Source organism: Thamnophis elegans, chromosome 4, assembly GCF_009769535.1.
Source record: "Thamnophis elegans isolate rThaEle1 chromosome 4, rThaEle1.pri, whole genome shotgun sequence".
Classification (NCBI taxonomy): domain Eukaryota; kingdom Metazoa; phylum Chordata; class Lepidosauria; order Squamata; family Colubridae; genus Thamnophis; species Thamnophis elegans.
The window spans coordinates 41,568,914-41,584,325 of record NC_045544.1 but is presented as its reverse complement, the minus strand read 5'-3'; the positions used below and the strand labels follow the sequence as shown (position 1 = coordinate 41,584,325).

General features: G+C 37.2%; 1 protein-coding gene across 1 annotated transcript in view; it reads right to left on the bottom strand.

The window, feature by feature from the left end:
• LAMA2 (laminin subunit alpha 2) overlaps nucleotides 1–15,412 on the bottom strand; it is a 499,033-nt gene that overhangs the window by 131,497 nt on the left and 352,124 nt on the right. The window contains 9 exon segments of the mRNA XM_032215335.1: nucleotides 1,125–1,186; nucleotides 1,188–1,259; nucleotides 1,344–1,516; nucleotides 1,519–1,531; nucleotides 3,556–3,735; nucleotides 12,924–13,021; nucleotides 13,024–13,066; nucleotides 14,533–14,735; nucleotides 14,738–14,768. Coding sequence (XP_032071226.1) covers nucleotides 1,125–1,186; nucleotides 1,188–1,259; nucleotides 1,344–1,516; nucleotides 1,519–1,531; nucleotides 3,556–3,735; nucleotides 12,924–13,021; nucleotides 13,024–13,066; nucleotides 14,533–14,735; nucleotides 14,738–14,768 — 875 coding nt within the window.

Here is a 15,412-nt window from a genome sequence, read left to right as displayed (position 1 = left end):
AGTTTAATTCTAGTGCAGGGTCAGCAACCTGTGGCTCTGGAGCTGCATATGGCTCTTTCATCCCTCTGCTGTAGCTCCCTGTCACCAGTCGGTGCCACAATTTTGAGAGAAACTTCTGGTTGGAGGGGGGAAGCATAGCTTGCCAGGAGGAGCTCCACAATTGAAAGGGCTTTCGGTTAGGACCGGTAGAGAAAAAAGGATGCCACGTTAGGAGGAGACTCTATGGTGTGGTAACCGGACCTTCCGGTTGGCTCCAGAATTGAATTGGGGGGGGGGGGGTTCCAGTTAGTACTTTTGTGGCTCTTTGAGGATTTAAGGTTGCCAATCCCTGTTCTAGTGGCTTGCCCTGTCAGTGTTGGTGGGGGTAGTCTTAGAGAGATTATCTGGTTGGGCTGTTAGCTGTTGGCTTCTTTGCAGTTTCTTGATTGGGGCATTGTTTACTTGATCGTTGGCCTGATGTTAATCCTGGAGCTAATCTGTGCTGATCAGGGTGCTGATTGCTGGTGGAGAGGTGCTTGGATCTTTTTTCATTCTAGAACATGTAAATAAACTAGGCATCTTCACTTAGAAATAATTATGATGCTATTCAGAGATTTTACTAAAAAGTACACATCAGACTTTGGGCAGGCAATACTATGAGAGAGGTGAGTACTGAGTCAAACCAATTAGTTCTTGGACAGCTGGACACTACCAGAACAGGTTAAAGGGAATAGAAGCAAGTGCAGGCAAAAAAAAAAAAAAGCAAGAAGGAGATGCAAATCCATGGCTAATTACAGGTCCACAATTTAAGATAATAGAAGAAAGAATCTTCAAAGTTGGGACCATCATTTTAATGGAAGAACATTGACTCTTCCATTAATCATCATTAATCAAAGCTCAATTTAGAATAATTCTAGGTTTTGAGCCCTCTGGGAATTTTCATCTTCTGACAAGATTACTATTTTCCTTTTATTGTGGCTAAAGAAAGCTGGAATCGTACATAGATTGTCAACTTTAAGCCCATGGATCTCCACCTAAATAACACAGTGTGGAGAAGTATCTTATGACTTTCCTGTGAAAATGAATCAATCCCTGATGATTGATACTAGTATTTAGTATTACTGATTGCATCATAAAAGGCTTACCTGCTTTGTCTCATGAATCTGCCATGAGTTGCTTTGATAAGTATGTAATGAATGTTGTACAGGGACATCCATTAAATCCTCACGGGTCACAGTCTGAGTGATCCTTGGATCATCACCATAGAATTTCCACTCATGCTGAAAAGGAAGTCATGACAGGAATGCTAATGATTTAACTGTTTCCAAAGGGCCAATGACAAACAGATTGGAATGAAAAATTACCTCTGTCATTTCTATCTCATGCCTTGTCAACTGGCCATTCAGAGGAGCGACCACATGCCTGACAATAATTTGTGTATGTGTGGGAAGCCCGCCTCTGATTATGACCTGGGGATTGTAAGTTGCAAAACCTGTGTCTTCCCTTGCTTCAAAAAAGATAGCGTATTTCAGCTTTCTCCGTAAGCCATCAGCTAACAAAGAAGAAGACACCATATAAATAATAATATAGACAGGCTGTCAAAATGAAATACAAAGAAATAAGAAAAATAATACTATGGTGAGTATCTGAAGATGCTCTGAAGAATTCCTGAAGAAGCATAAAATAAATGATTAAAGTTATGATTTTCATTGTATCAAATACAAATTACAAGAACTATATAATGAATAAACGAAATTGTGGATTTTATTTCCCATGTCTATTTAAAAATCAAGCAGTCATGTTGTTTTTTTTCTGTGCGTACCTCAGTACCGGATATTTTTTCAATTTGAAATATTAGATAACCTAGAGTAGAGAATGGATAATATGGGAACTTTTATGCTATATGTTTTAAATTTATACTTATTATGAATTTATGAAAGTCAAAATGTAAAGGAAAAAGAAGAAAAAATGTGGGGGGAAAGCAAAATAAAAACCAAGGTTATGAAATATATTGACTTCCAACTTTCCAATTTTATATTTTCAATCATTAAATTCATAAATCATATTTTTACTTTTTTCTTCTTTTAGCAAAAAATCCATAAACGTTTTCTATTTTTTTTTTTAAAAAAATGCTTGTTTCCCCCTTGATCAAATAGGTCAGTTTCACTGTTTCTACCAATTCCTACATGGTTACAATCCATTCATCTATTATGGGAATCTCAGTACTCTTCCATCAATGTGCTATCTTGCTGGAACTTTTATGCTTCCTAAGGGTAGTATTTAGTATCTCTGTATAGCTGATAAGGCTCAGATCAACTAAATGGCAATTGAGTTTGGGACTGGATAATCACACACACAAATAAGGTCAAGTGACACAAGCACTTGGATTATCATACTATTATACCTCTTTTCCCACTATCAAAATACTACTCCTCAGCTTCAGGGGGATTCTATTCATCATGATAATTAAAGGGAATTATTCAAGTACTAAATGAAGCTTTGAAACAATACAGTTCCCCTCGTGATTTTAACTTTTTGAGTGTATCATACATCTATATTCTAAAATTTTAAAAATGTTCTATATAGCTTCTTTTAGATATTAGGTATCTTAGCTATAGCTCTGATACTATTCTTAGTAAAAGTTCGGGTTCCCCTCACACGTACGTGCTAGTTGTTCCTGACTATAGGAGGTGGTGCTCATCTCTGTTTCAAAGCCAAAGAGCCAGTGCTGTCCGAAGACGTCTCCGTGATTATGTGGCCAGCATGACTAAATGCCGAAAGTGCACAGAACGCTGTTACCTTCTCACCAAAGGTGGTTCCTATTTTTCTACTTGCATTTTTACATGCTTTTGAACTGCTAGGTTGGCAGAAGCTGGGACAAGTAACGGGAGCTCACTCCATTATGCAGCACTAGGGATTTGAACCGCTGAACTCCCGACCTTTCTGATCAACAAGCTCAGTGTCTTAGCCCCTTAGCCACTGCATCCCTTATATTATCCTTAGCAAAATAATATTACAGAATCATGGGCTAAAAATTTAGACCTGCCTAAATGTCATGCTTTCCAATGAATGTCTCAGTTTGTTTTCAAGTAGGGAGACTGCCTGAAGAATTATTATAATTAGAAAAACAAAATGATACATGGCTTTAAGCTGTGGATTGTAGATATGTCAATATTTGAATTAAGTTTTAGCATTTCTTCCTGACAAGAGACAAGGAAAAGCTTTTTAAACAATAGGATTATTTAGAGGGAGAGATAATCAATTTGTAACATGATACTACAAACTCCTTTTCATTTCCTTTTTTCTCTTTTTCCTTATTACCATGATGATTAATTATGAGGTTACGCTATATTTTAATTCTTTTAATTCTGTTAATTAGCTTGATAAAAATAAAATGAATAATATTTCATTATATGGTTTCTCTTTTAATGGAAAATAATGAGAAAGAATTAATAGTTATGATTGTGACAATAAAATGGTAACTTTTCATTAGTACTTTCAAGTTCTTTCTAATCTTTGTTTGGGGGGGGAAGAAATGACAAAATATAAACTGTAATTAGAATTCCCATCTTTTACCTTTTTTCCTTCAAATTGTTCTGGAAGTCTCCAATAAAATGGTTCTGAATGTAGATCCTGCATTACCAAGTCAATATTTGCAATTGTCTCTGGATATTGGTATATAATCCCTTTGGTAGTTTGGTGCTGGACATTTTCATCAACCAAAGGAAGAACCACCTGATCTGGCTTCAGAGTCAACTAAATGAGAATAAAGGGTGGATCAATATCTATTTCTATCTTAAACTCTGTCTGTAGAAAGTTATTGTTAAATTATTTATCAAACAATGACATATACATAAAATATATACTATAATGACTAATATATAATGAAATAGATATAATAATAAAATACATGAAACTTAAAGATTAAAACCAGCACCTTGAATTAGACTCAGAAGCAAGCTGGCAGCCAAAGCAGCTACACCGAGCAGAAGTTTAATGTATGCTGGCCTACCCCATCCACACAACCTACCCATGGCATCCTTCAAGGCATCCCTATATAGAGTCCAATCTGGAGAAGTCTAGGCATAGGAACAGAGCCTCCAGGTTTCAGGAATGGATGTAACTGGCACAGAAGTTACACCCATTCCTAGCAGAAAGCTATGAAAGGCCCTCCTAGTCACAACTGCCACTAGCTCCTTCAGCAAGAGTTGTGAGTTTAGAGGATGCCTAGATTGCATCTGTTTGATGGCCTCTGTGACCCCATCCATCACTAAAGATTTGCAGTTACAAAAGTAATCATAGAAATCAGAATAACTTAACTGAATATTAAGTGTAATTAATATTTGGCCCCATCACCATCCATAAGGTGACCAGATTTTCAGATTGGAAAAGAGGGACACCCTTGACCGGGGGGGGGGGGGGGGGGCTTGATTAAAAAATTTTTTTTTGTCAAAAGGTCACCCCAGGACACTGAAACCAGCATAATACGAATCTGTTGCCAAACAAAATTTTGATCACGTGACCATGAGGATGCTGCAACGGTCGCTAAGTGTGAAAAATGTCGCAACGGTCGCTAAGTGTGAAAAATGGTCGCAACGGTCGCTAAGTGTGAAAATGGTCATCAGTCACTTTTTTCAATGCCATTGTAACTTTGTCACTAAATGTTTTCCCCCTCCTCGAGACTCCTCACTTCTTCTTCATTCCTCTTGCTTATCTACCTTCACCTTATCTGTCTTCTGCTCTTTCCCTCTCTTCCTTCCTTCCTCCCTCCTTCCATCCTCTTCTTTCCTCACTCACTCCCTTCCTCCTTTTTTCTCTTCCTTCCTCCTTCCATTCTTTATACGATATAAATTCAATGAGGGTGAAACACACCAAATCTGGCAAAGCTGCCTTGCACAACCTGGCCTGCCCATAGAATAGCAGCCACTTTGAGACACATAAACCTGGTCTGAACATATTGCATCACAAAGATTTGCAAAGATCACATTTGCAAAAAGGAACATTTCTTGTAGTAAATACATTTTATAAACAATTTAAAAGTAAAAATCCCCCCAAAATAATAAAAAAGGTATTCTATAAATAAAAGAAATCCTTAAAAACCATTGTTAAGTATTACACCAGCAATAATTTATACTGTCACCATTTCAAACTATCATCAGAAATACGAATCCGTTGCCAAACATCAACATTTTGATCGCATAACCATGAGGATGCCACAACGGATCGCTAAGTGTGAAAATGGTCGCTAAGTGTGAAAAATGGTCATCAGTCACTTTTTCAATGCCATTGTATCTTCCTGATTATTAAAAGTGCAAATTCACTCAGTGTCAATCATGACTCCTGAGTCCCATTTCAAAGTATTGTGCATAGAAATTTTAAAAATGGCTTGTTTCAATTTATTTTGGATAGAATCTTTTTTTAAATAGTCTAAGACAATTTAAAAAAAGAATCAACACAGAATACCCACTATTTTAAAAAATCATATGCACAATAAATAAAATATTATTTTAAAATACATTGAGCCTATACCTCCTTACGTAAATGACTCATCTGGAAACAAGCCAATAGCATTTTTTGTGCTGTTCAAATTTACAGATGTCCAAATCAGCTTAAAGTCCAAATATTTAAAGACCACCCCCCTCAAAGCTATCTTACCAGAGCTTTAATATCTTCTGGGGAGGCCCCTGTAATCCCATTCATGACAAAGGTAGGCTTTCTCAGGAGAAAGGTCTCAGCTGGTGCCCATCCTTTGGAAACCTCCTCCAGAGCAGGGAGCCCTAACCTGCTGTCCATTCAGGAAGGCTGTACAAATTATTCTGTCTTCTAGAGCCATTGGGATTTAATATGGTTTTATCACTGGATTTTCTTTTTATTGTTTTTGTGGAATTGTTACAATGATTTTATAATAATATAATTTTATTTGGCATTTTTGTTGCTGTAACTGCTGAAAGCCCCTGATAGAATACAAATTATTTAATAATAAATTTAAAAAGCTGGGTGCAAGATATGAAAACACTGCAAAACTATTGTTCAAGATAATTTGAGAAAAGGGAATCATTCACCAAGAGTGCTAATAACTACTGCTAAGTTATATAGCAAATCAGATACTAAGGCCTAATGCCACAGAGGGGAGAGAAATTCATAAGTTTTCAAGATTTCCTGCACTGCTTCAAACATATACACTTAATACCAATGAATCCACAGCTATTATTGATACAAGAAGATGGGTATGGAGAACGGAAAGAAATTTAAATTAATAAAAAAGATGCCACTGAAATCATCTGTTTTAAATTATAATCCCTCTTCCTGACAGTGGATCAATAAAAAAAGATTATGCCCAATTCAAACTGGAAAAATACATTTAGCTCAAAAAATAAGATCGTCATGGTGATGAAAGAACATGGCAAGTATCCCTAGGAATTATTTGTCTCCAGGCAAATAAGGAAATACCTGTTGCTCTGGTCTTTAATGCAATTCTTGCTTAAGGCAGAGCCCTCCCCAGAAAAATGCTTCTGCCAGGCTGAGAGCCACGTGGAAGTTGTCTGCACAGCTGAAAAAAGGACTGTTTGCTGGGCTGGGAGGAGGAGACAGCCCCCTGCCTTCTCCCCCTTTGGCTTTGCGGAGTTCACAGCCAGCACAGGCGGCAAGTCTGGATGGAACCACGTGGAAGTTCTCTGCGTGACCGGCAGCCGCTTTTACTCCCGAGTAAAATTTTTACTCGGGAGTAAGTAAAATTTACTCCCGAGTAAAAATTTTACAAAACATGATTTATTTTACTCACCACCAGTAAGCGCAGCTGCAACCCCAACAAGAAAGACAAAATAAAATGGAGACTCGCACATGCGTCCTCAGCTAAGGAGTCCAGCCAATCAGTGAGCTGGTTGGCCAGCTCACTGATTGGCTGGAGTCCAGCCAATCAAATCAGTGAGCGGCAGGCTGGGCTGGCTTAAATTTGTAGGTAGCATAGAACAGAACGATGAGCCAGCCCAGCAGCTGATGGGCGGGAGCTGCGATCGCCAAAAAAAGCGTGCCTTTTAAAAAAGCGGGCGGGACGTGGGAAAATGCATCAAAAAGCGGGGGTGTCCCGCCAAAAGCGTTATGTCTGGTCACCTTACCCATCCAAAATACATAACAGATAGCAGTTGTATATAGTAGCCATGAATCTGTACAAGAGACAGAATATATCAATTTGCTTACAGATGCAATTAAAGATGCTGATAGTTAGTTTTAAATGGATTACAACGGTTTATGGGAATGTCTCTTCCTGGTTGGTTTTATGTGTCCTGTCTGATCCATCAAGACAGGCATATGGCCTGTACCATCAGCCAAGGAGGGTTGGCTGGTGGAGTGTCATGGTATCCACCCCCTGGAATAGCATCCCTCCCATTAGTTTGACCCCACCTTGTTAGCCTTTTTAAAGACTTTGAGGACCTAGTTTAGGTTTTTTATGTGTGAAAAAAGTGGATCTGTTTTTGTGTTCTTTATGCATTAATGTTTTATTCTCTTACACTATACAAAATAATTTTTTTGTATTCCAAGTATTCCACACTTGGAATACTGGATGCAGTTCTGGTCACCACAATATAAAAAAGATGTTGAGACTCTGGAAAGAGTGCAAAGAAGAGCAACAAGAATAATTAGGGGCTGGATGCTATAACGTATGAAGAACGGTTACAACAATTAAGTATGTCTAGTCTAATGAAAAGAAGGACTAGAGGGAACATGACAGCAGTGTTCTAATATTTGAGGGCTCCTACAAAGACAAGGGGCCACACTATTTACTGAACCACTAAAGATGAGAACCAAGGAGAGAAGCAACCTAAAACTAAGGAGATATTTCCTAATGGTGAGAACAATAAACCGATGGAACAACTTGCCTTCAGACTTTGTGGTGTTCCATCACTGGAGGATTTCACAAAGAGACTGGACAATCATTTATCTAGAATGGTAAAGATGTCATGCCTGCAGTCATATTCCTTTAGGATGTTTGGCCTGCCACACTCTCTATTATTTACTATGCTGTTTCATTAGTGGGGTAATTGGGAGGGGAATAGTAAGGAGTGTGTTGTTGTTAAAATAAACATTCCTTTCTAGAAGGTCATTCTTTGTCATTGCACCTCTGCACCTGGAACTAGATGGGTGGAAATGCCAGCGTGGCAGTGGAAGATTGGACTATGTGATGGACTTGTGGGTGTGGGGACAAGATCATGAACTGTCAACTGGGTGGAAAACCCAGGAAGCTTTCAGATTTGGGTTTTCCACAGATGCGTCAACATGTTTCTCTTAATAAATTGGAACTTTGAGGATTACTTTGCCTTGAACTCTGATTTAATTTTGGATGATGTTTGGAACGCTAACAAAAGGGTCTCCTCCTCAAGCAGGGGGTTGGATTAGAAGTCTTCCAAAGTCCCTTCTAATTCGATTATTCTATGTTCTAAATAAACCTGGTTTGGTGGTTATTTTGAGGGCTTTTATGATTCTCTATCTGTTATGTGCTTTATTTCTGTTTTATTTTAATATTTGTTTATATTTTATTTGTTTTTAGCATGAGTCAACCCAAGTCATGTACTTGAGATGGGTGGCTCTACAAACTGAAGAAATAAATAATTACAAGTATCTACCATATGTCATTCATACCAATTAAATTAAGCAAAGAAAACCATTCATGAAAGCATCTGTTCCTTTATGGAACTTCACAGAATAAGGGCTGAGAAGAATTCCTGGACTGACATTATTCTTTCTCTGAAATATTTCCAGCAGATTCAGTAACACGCTTCTTTGAAATGCTAATGCCAAAATGAAGCAGAGTGCCTGCCTCGCCTCTGGAGGTGTTCCCGGATCCCATGCATTAAACATGCTAATCAGCAAGAAACTGGTTTATTTGAAATATACGGCTCCATTCATGGCACTTCTACATCAGAATATTTGCCAGTTGCACTTCACTGTTCTAAAATAGATCGGAATACTTAGAAGTTGTAAGTGCTCAGAGATACTGCCGAGTGAAACTGCAAGCCTCATTTAAATATGAGAACTGAAAAGAAGGATAATTGATCATTAGGAAATTTTAAATTGACATTTTAAATCATGCACATTTCTACTTTCCTAAGATATAGGAGAGGTGAAGCTTTGATTATGCAAGTCTGTGCTCTTTAACATAAGGGAGTTAGTCCCATTCAATACAGTGGACTTACTTCCATGTAAAGAAACACAAGATTGCTCTTTTTATATATCTAAAGTTTATTGAATAAGTTATACAACATTACCCTATCAGCCACAAGAAATCAGTTAAATTCCTATGCTGTGGAATCTTCTCTCCTCCCTGAGGTGAGGATATGAACTAGTAATGTTACTTTTATTACTATTATTACCAACATCTTTTTGGCTATTCTTGTTTACATGCTTTATAGTATTTTTTAATGTTTTTAATATTTGTTCATGGTAATTATTTTAGATATTTATTTTTAGTTTTGTGATACGTTGTCTATGGTCACTTGTTATGAGGTGGGTGGCTAGATAAATTAGATAAACAAATTGGAAAACTTTCACTTTCACAGTGAAAGTGTCACGAAACGGTGAGTTGAGTGGCTATATAAATTAGATTTGGGAATGGGTGTACATTACTAACATATTACCGTATCAAATACTATACTATGTTTTACTGTGGTCCAGTCCTTGACCCATTTGATAAGGATTGTCAGTAGATCATTTGAAGTAGATAGGAAAATCTTTCAGTAGTAATAAATCAGATGACCACTTGATGGAAAAATTAAAAACCATATGTAGTTCCCCAAGGCTTTATATTCTTTTGCAAAAAAGGAATCATATGAACCCTCAAATTTGCCTCATTTGCTAACAAGGATCCCGAAGCTATGTGGCAGGAAGCGGTTGGCATTTAGTGTTTCTCACCAACAGCTGTCTCCTCAGCAACGTTTGGAAATTGGAGGTTCTCTTATCTATGATAATATCTGTCCAAGAGTGATAAGAGTTAAAAGACCATTCACATGGTATGTTTTTTTTTCATTTTCCTTTTGATTCATGTCACTGCCCTGATCACCAGAGTTTATTGGGGATACATCACTGGGAACCCCCCATCCCCCAGCAATTCTTGACTGTTTTAAAGATTTAATGTACAGAGCAAAATCTTAAGTTAGTGGACATAACCCCTTTTTATTTGTAATCATCTGTACGTTGAACCATAGTTTTAAAATCTGAACCTTTCCTTATCAGTTCAGTTTCCAAACACCTTTCAGTAAGTGCCTGCAGGAGCTCTACAAAAAGGAGACTATTACTTTAAAATATAGTCTGAAATTTCAAATTCCCCTTTTTATAATATTCCTGAAATATGGTCTAGTTTAGAAAGCAAATTTCACAATCTTCCAGTTACTTTATGTTCAGTTGTAAGCTTTTAAATGTTAAAAAGAACACATATTTTTATATAACCTTTAATACACCAACACAATAAGTAGCTAACTTTTATTTGCAGGGTTTTCAGATAATTATAAGATTTCTATTTCTTTTACTCATTTGCTGTCATCCTTTTAAGCAACCCAAGTTAGTTTCAAAATAATTAGCTCCAAAAGACAGTTAATATAATAAAAAATTAAACTTAAAAATTCATGTAAACTCTGGCTGTCTCATGTTTCACATCCCCTGGAAATCAACCTCTCAGCCATGCCTTGCTCCAAACTGAAATCTCCATTTAATAAGATAGAATGACATTTGAAATGTCTATGGATGCTTCATCAGTAATAGCTTGCTCATATATAAATCATCACTTAGGCCATAGTTTTTTACAGTTATATGTGAAACTTCTCCAAATCTTGAGTAGCTTATTTAGGAACTTCAGTGTTGACCTTATCTGTCTTCTCTTGACTTATTAAGACTACCTGAAAATCTCATTAAGTTCCAAGGGCTAATTCCAGAAAAAGAGCCAAATTTAAAATTTGGATTTGGAGTCTAACTCCTCATGCTGTTTGGAGTAGGATGTCAGATTAATAATAGAATCCATGGTATTCCCTATGGACATTCTATGGTAATGAAAGTTGAAGAATCACAATAGGAATTATATGTGACATTTCTGAAATTTGGTGTTGGAGAACACTTCAAAAAAAAAACATGGACACCCAGTAAAACAATGGATCATTGAACAAATCAACTCAGAATCACGGCACAAAAGACCAGGCTCATGTTACCCTATTTCAGACATATGATGTGAAGACTAGCTTTCTGGAGAGGTCTTTATTAATGGGAAAGGTAGAAGGAAAAAGAATAAGAGGATGACAATGGCAAATGGATCGAGTCAATTACAGTGACAATGAACAAATTATTTGAAGACCTGAAAGATCAGGTCAGGGAGATAATCATGGATGGAAAATATATCTATGTGGTTATTAGAAGTTAAAAACAGTTTGATGGCACATAATCAGTCAATAACTTATAATTTCTCTCCTCCAGTATATTTTTTCAACATAAAATTGATGCTATTGTTGGAAGTTTTTTATCTGACTAATTTTGATACTATCTTTGTCTCTTTCTATTTAATTCATTATCATCGGTTTTGAAATAATCATTAAAGCAACTGTGGTTTTGGTGAGATAATCTGATGGAATATAGTAGTAAGGATTTCCAGTGGTATATTCTAGAGGAATAAGAGACAACCCAGTCCAGATATTTTGTGTGAGAGAAAGAGGGTGAAGACAGCCCTTTCCTAATATTTCTCTGAGTATATGGTAAATGCAGATAGTAGAAAACTTCAATTTGGCAAGAGTCTGTCTATAGGTGTGAAAACAATACCTATCTTAGAATAATTACCACATACCGTGTTTCCCCGAAAATACAACCTACTCAGAAAGTAAGTCCTAGCTTGATTTTTACATGTGCGCCCAATATAAGCTCTACCCCCCCCACAATAAACTCTAATTAAGATCCCACCCACTCCAGGGTGTACGGGTAAGAATTAAGTTAGGATTATCTATACTTATCTTTGGATAATTGAATTGATCCAGAGCTCTGTTATTGGCTGCAGAGATCTTCAGGAAAGACTTGCTGGCCTTGCCAGCCTGAGAAATTCCTGAAGGCCTCTGACAGTGAAAAGGAAGCCAGGGGTGACACAGTGAATGAGTCAGTGGATAACATCCCCCTCGAGAATAAGATCTGGTGCATTTTTGGTGGCAAAAATAATAAGACAGGGTCTTATTTTTGGGGAAAACACGGTAGTGTTTTTGGGCCCTGACAACTGCTTTAATAGCTGCAACATAAATGCAGAGATATTTGGGAGCAGCTGCATCCAAAGAAATATTAGCTTTGTTTGAGCTAATATGCAACAGCTTTGCACAGTCCTAGTAATCAGTATTTTTATTACATTTCTTTTTATTGCAAAGATTTGTATGCTCCCTGATTCATGAGACTCCATGTAGAACAACTAATATGTAACCACCCTGCTAGAAACTGGTGGAAAATATCTGTTTTCTAGAGACAATAAAAGTATTAAAACAATACTTTTCAATGGCTAATTTGTTTTTAAAATTAAAAGGAAATTGCAAGCCTTAAATCACACAGGTTCTCTTAACAGGATTGCAAACTCATCTAGTCCTCTAGATAAAACTGAAAAAATTCTGAATTTTCAGAATTTGAGCGGCCAAGAGTGTTAAACTTCACATGGGACAATTTGCTATCCCTTTCATTATGTCTTCCTTTTCTGGATTTGAATAGCTTTACTCAAGGGCTTGACATTATTATTGTTTTATTCAATCTGAGGTTTCTTTGGAACATTTTGACTCTGATTGCTCAATGGAACATGGCTTTCTAGCCAGTCTCAAAATACACAGGGGAGAAATTGCTTAAATGCTTTTCTATATGTCCTATCTTCATCTCTGTGTCTGACTAAAAGATATCAGCAGGAAGCAACATGATCACATTACATGGCTCAGCAGTCATGTACTCACCCACACACGGACAAGCCCCTTTGCCTCACTGCATTCTGATGTCAGGCCAAAGCAGTAGCAGCTGTTGCAGCCAAGTGGGTTTCTGGCAGAGATTCCAATCGGCCAGGTTTGCACCTGTCACAGTTGACGCCTTCCACATTAATCTATTCACAAAAAAGAAGAAGAGAAAGCTTTAGAAACAATCATCATTCTCTTTTACATTCTAATTTGGAGCCTAGCTTATCAAATAAGAATCTAAAATTACACAACTAATAGGACGAAGATACGTGATAATAAGATGCCTTTTACAGAATAAAGCTCAGTAGCTACCACGTTCAAGATTTTATTTACAAACATGCAAAGTACACACACAAACAAAACTAAGACGTATACCACATTTACACAATACTATACGAACAGGAGCTTCCTGTTCTTTCTAATAGCAATTGCCAATCGATATCGCTCACCATATATTGTTTCCCCTTCTATTATATTTCATTGTATTTCATCATTCTTAAGCCTCTTATCTTACTGCTCTGTCTGCTATATTGACTATATTGACACAGACACACACCTGTGTGTGTGTGTGTGTGTGAATTCTCCTTAACTACTATTTTTGGGCTCTGTTGTTTTTCCTTCATTGATCCTTGTTTCTTTCCTCCATCCACCCATATCCCATATCTGGTAGTATTCTGTTTCTTCTTTTCCCTGGATTTCTTTTGTTAATTTGTCCATTTCAGGACAGTCCATAACCTTTCTTATTATTTCATCTTCACTTGGAATTAATTTGTTTTTCCATTTCTGGGCAAAGGCAATCCTTGCTGCCATAATTATATGTAATATTAAATACTGAATTTCTTTTTATATTTCAGTCATTATTCCCAATTTAAAAAAAAACTTCAGACTGTTTTCTTAAACTGATCTGGGGAACTGAAAAGCAGTTCTGAACTGAGCCTTAATGTGAAACCGAGTTCACAATGGCTAAACTCCAGAGTAGCTTATTATAACCATTAGCACCAGGCTACATAGAAGGAGAATGCTTTTCAATGCATGAGAAGAATATTTTTTTGAAAGTTGCTGAAAGGTTGCTTTGCTTTACTTCCCTAAGATGGCATATCAATTCAACAGAACTTGAGCACAGCCAACAGGGGAAATAACAGCTGTTTTGCTCCTGAATGGAAGTGTGGACACACTGGGGAAGGCTGAACTATAATGTTATGATAAAATCCTCTATGAGCCAACCTTGATTATCTGGTAACTCCACAGAGCTTTCCACATGGTTTCCTTTGGCAGTGATTGTTAAATGGTTTTCTGTTGACTGGTTTCTCAGCATGCTACTCTAAACCCCAGGGAAATTCCAGTGGTCTCCCTTCCAAATATTAACTAGATCCAGCTTTCCTCTGCCTTCCCCCGCCCTGCCCAAGATCAGCAAGGATTGGCTAAGTGCTGCCACTTCCTTGGATTTACGATTATTGGAATAAATGACACTTACATTCTATGTTTTGAGTGCTAACAAAAGCACACTTCTTTAACTTAGTTTAAGCTGCTGATTGATCTAAAGAGAAGGGACTACAAGGAGACAGGTTAAAAACAGAAATACATATAAGAGACTGAAACCCCATCTTCTTACTTTACATGTGCACTGTCCTGTATGTTCAGCACAAGAGCACTTTTCCATTTCAGAATCGCAAGTCTGTGGTTGGGTCCCCGCTACCAGGCATTCACAGGCAATGCATTGTGGGTAATTCCGATAGCCTAGTCGGCATTCACTGCATTTATCGCCAGAGAATTCTGGACGACAGAAACAGCAGCCAGTATCAGGGTTACACTGGAAGCTGAGGATCCAGCTATGCTGCAGTCACAGGCCTAGAGCAAAAAAATAAAGTTAGTTTCTTTTAGAGAGGGAAACATTTGAAAGATTTCTGTTTTAACACAGTATACTCAAAAATGACTGCAGCTATCACTGATAGTTACCAATATATTCATGTTAGTATCAACGTATTCATGTTAACATTTGCAGGCACTGATTTCATTTTTCATAAATGTTATTACTTGAACTGTGTTTCTTTTAAGTAAAGCAGATGAATACTGGGGGATTAGATGCGATACTTTGCCTCTGATTGAGTCCTAAAGTGGGGGTCCTAAAGTGGGGGGGGGGAGGGAATCTGTGAGTTGTATACAATTGGGACCATCTATTAGCAGAATGTGTAAAATATTAGCCCAGTGTTTCACAACCTTAACAACTTTAAATGAGTGGACTTCACCATACAGAATTCCCCAGCCATCTTATTCATCTTATCAGAAAAATAACAAATATGCAAATTCAGAAGACTTTTTTAAAACCAGGAATCCTTTTTTTATTAGAAAAGAAACTAATACTGTAAGATATTTTCTAGTAAGCCTCAGTATTTGTGTACTAAACATCATTTCAATCTATATCAGTGATGGCTAACCCACCCACCTGTGCATACGTGCACAACCACCACCCATCTGTGCATGTGTGCGTGACT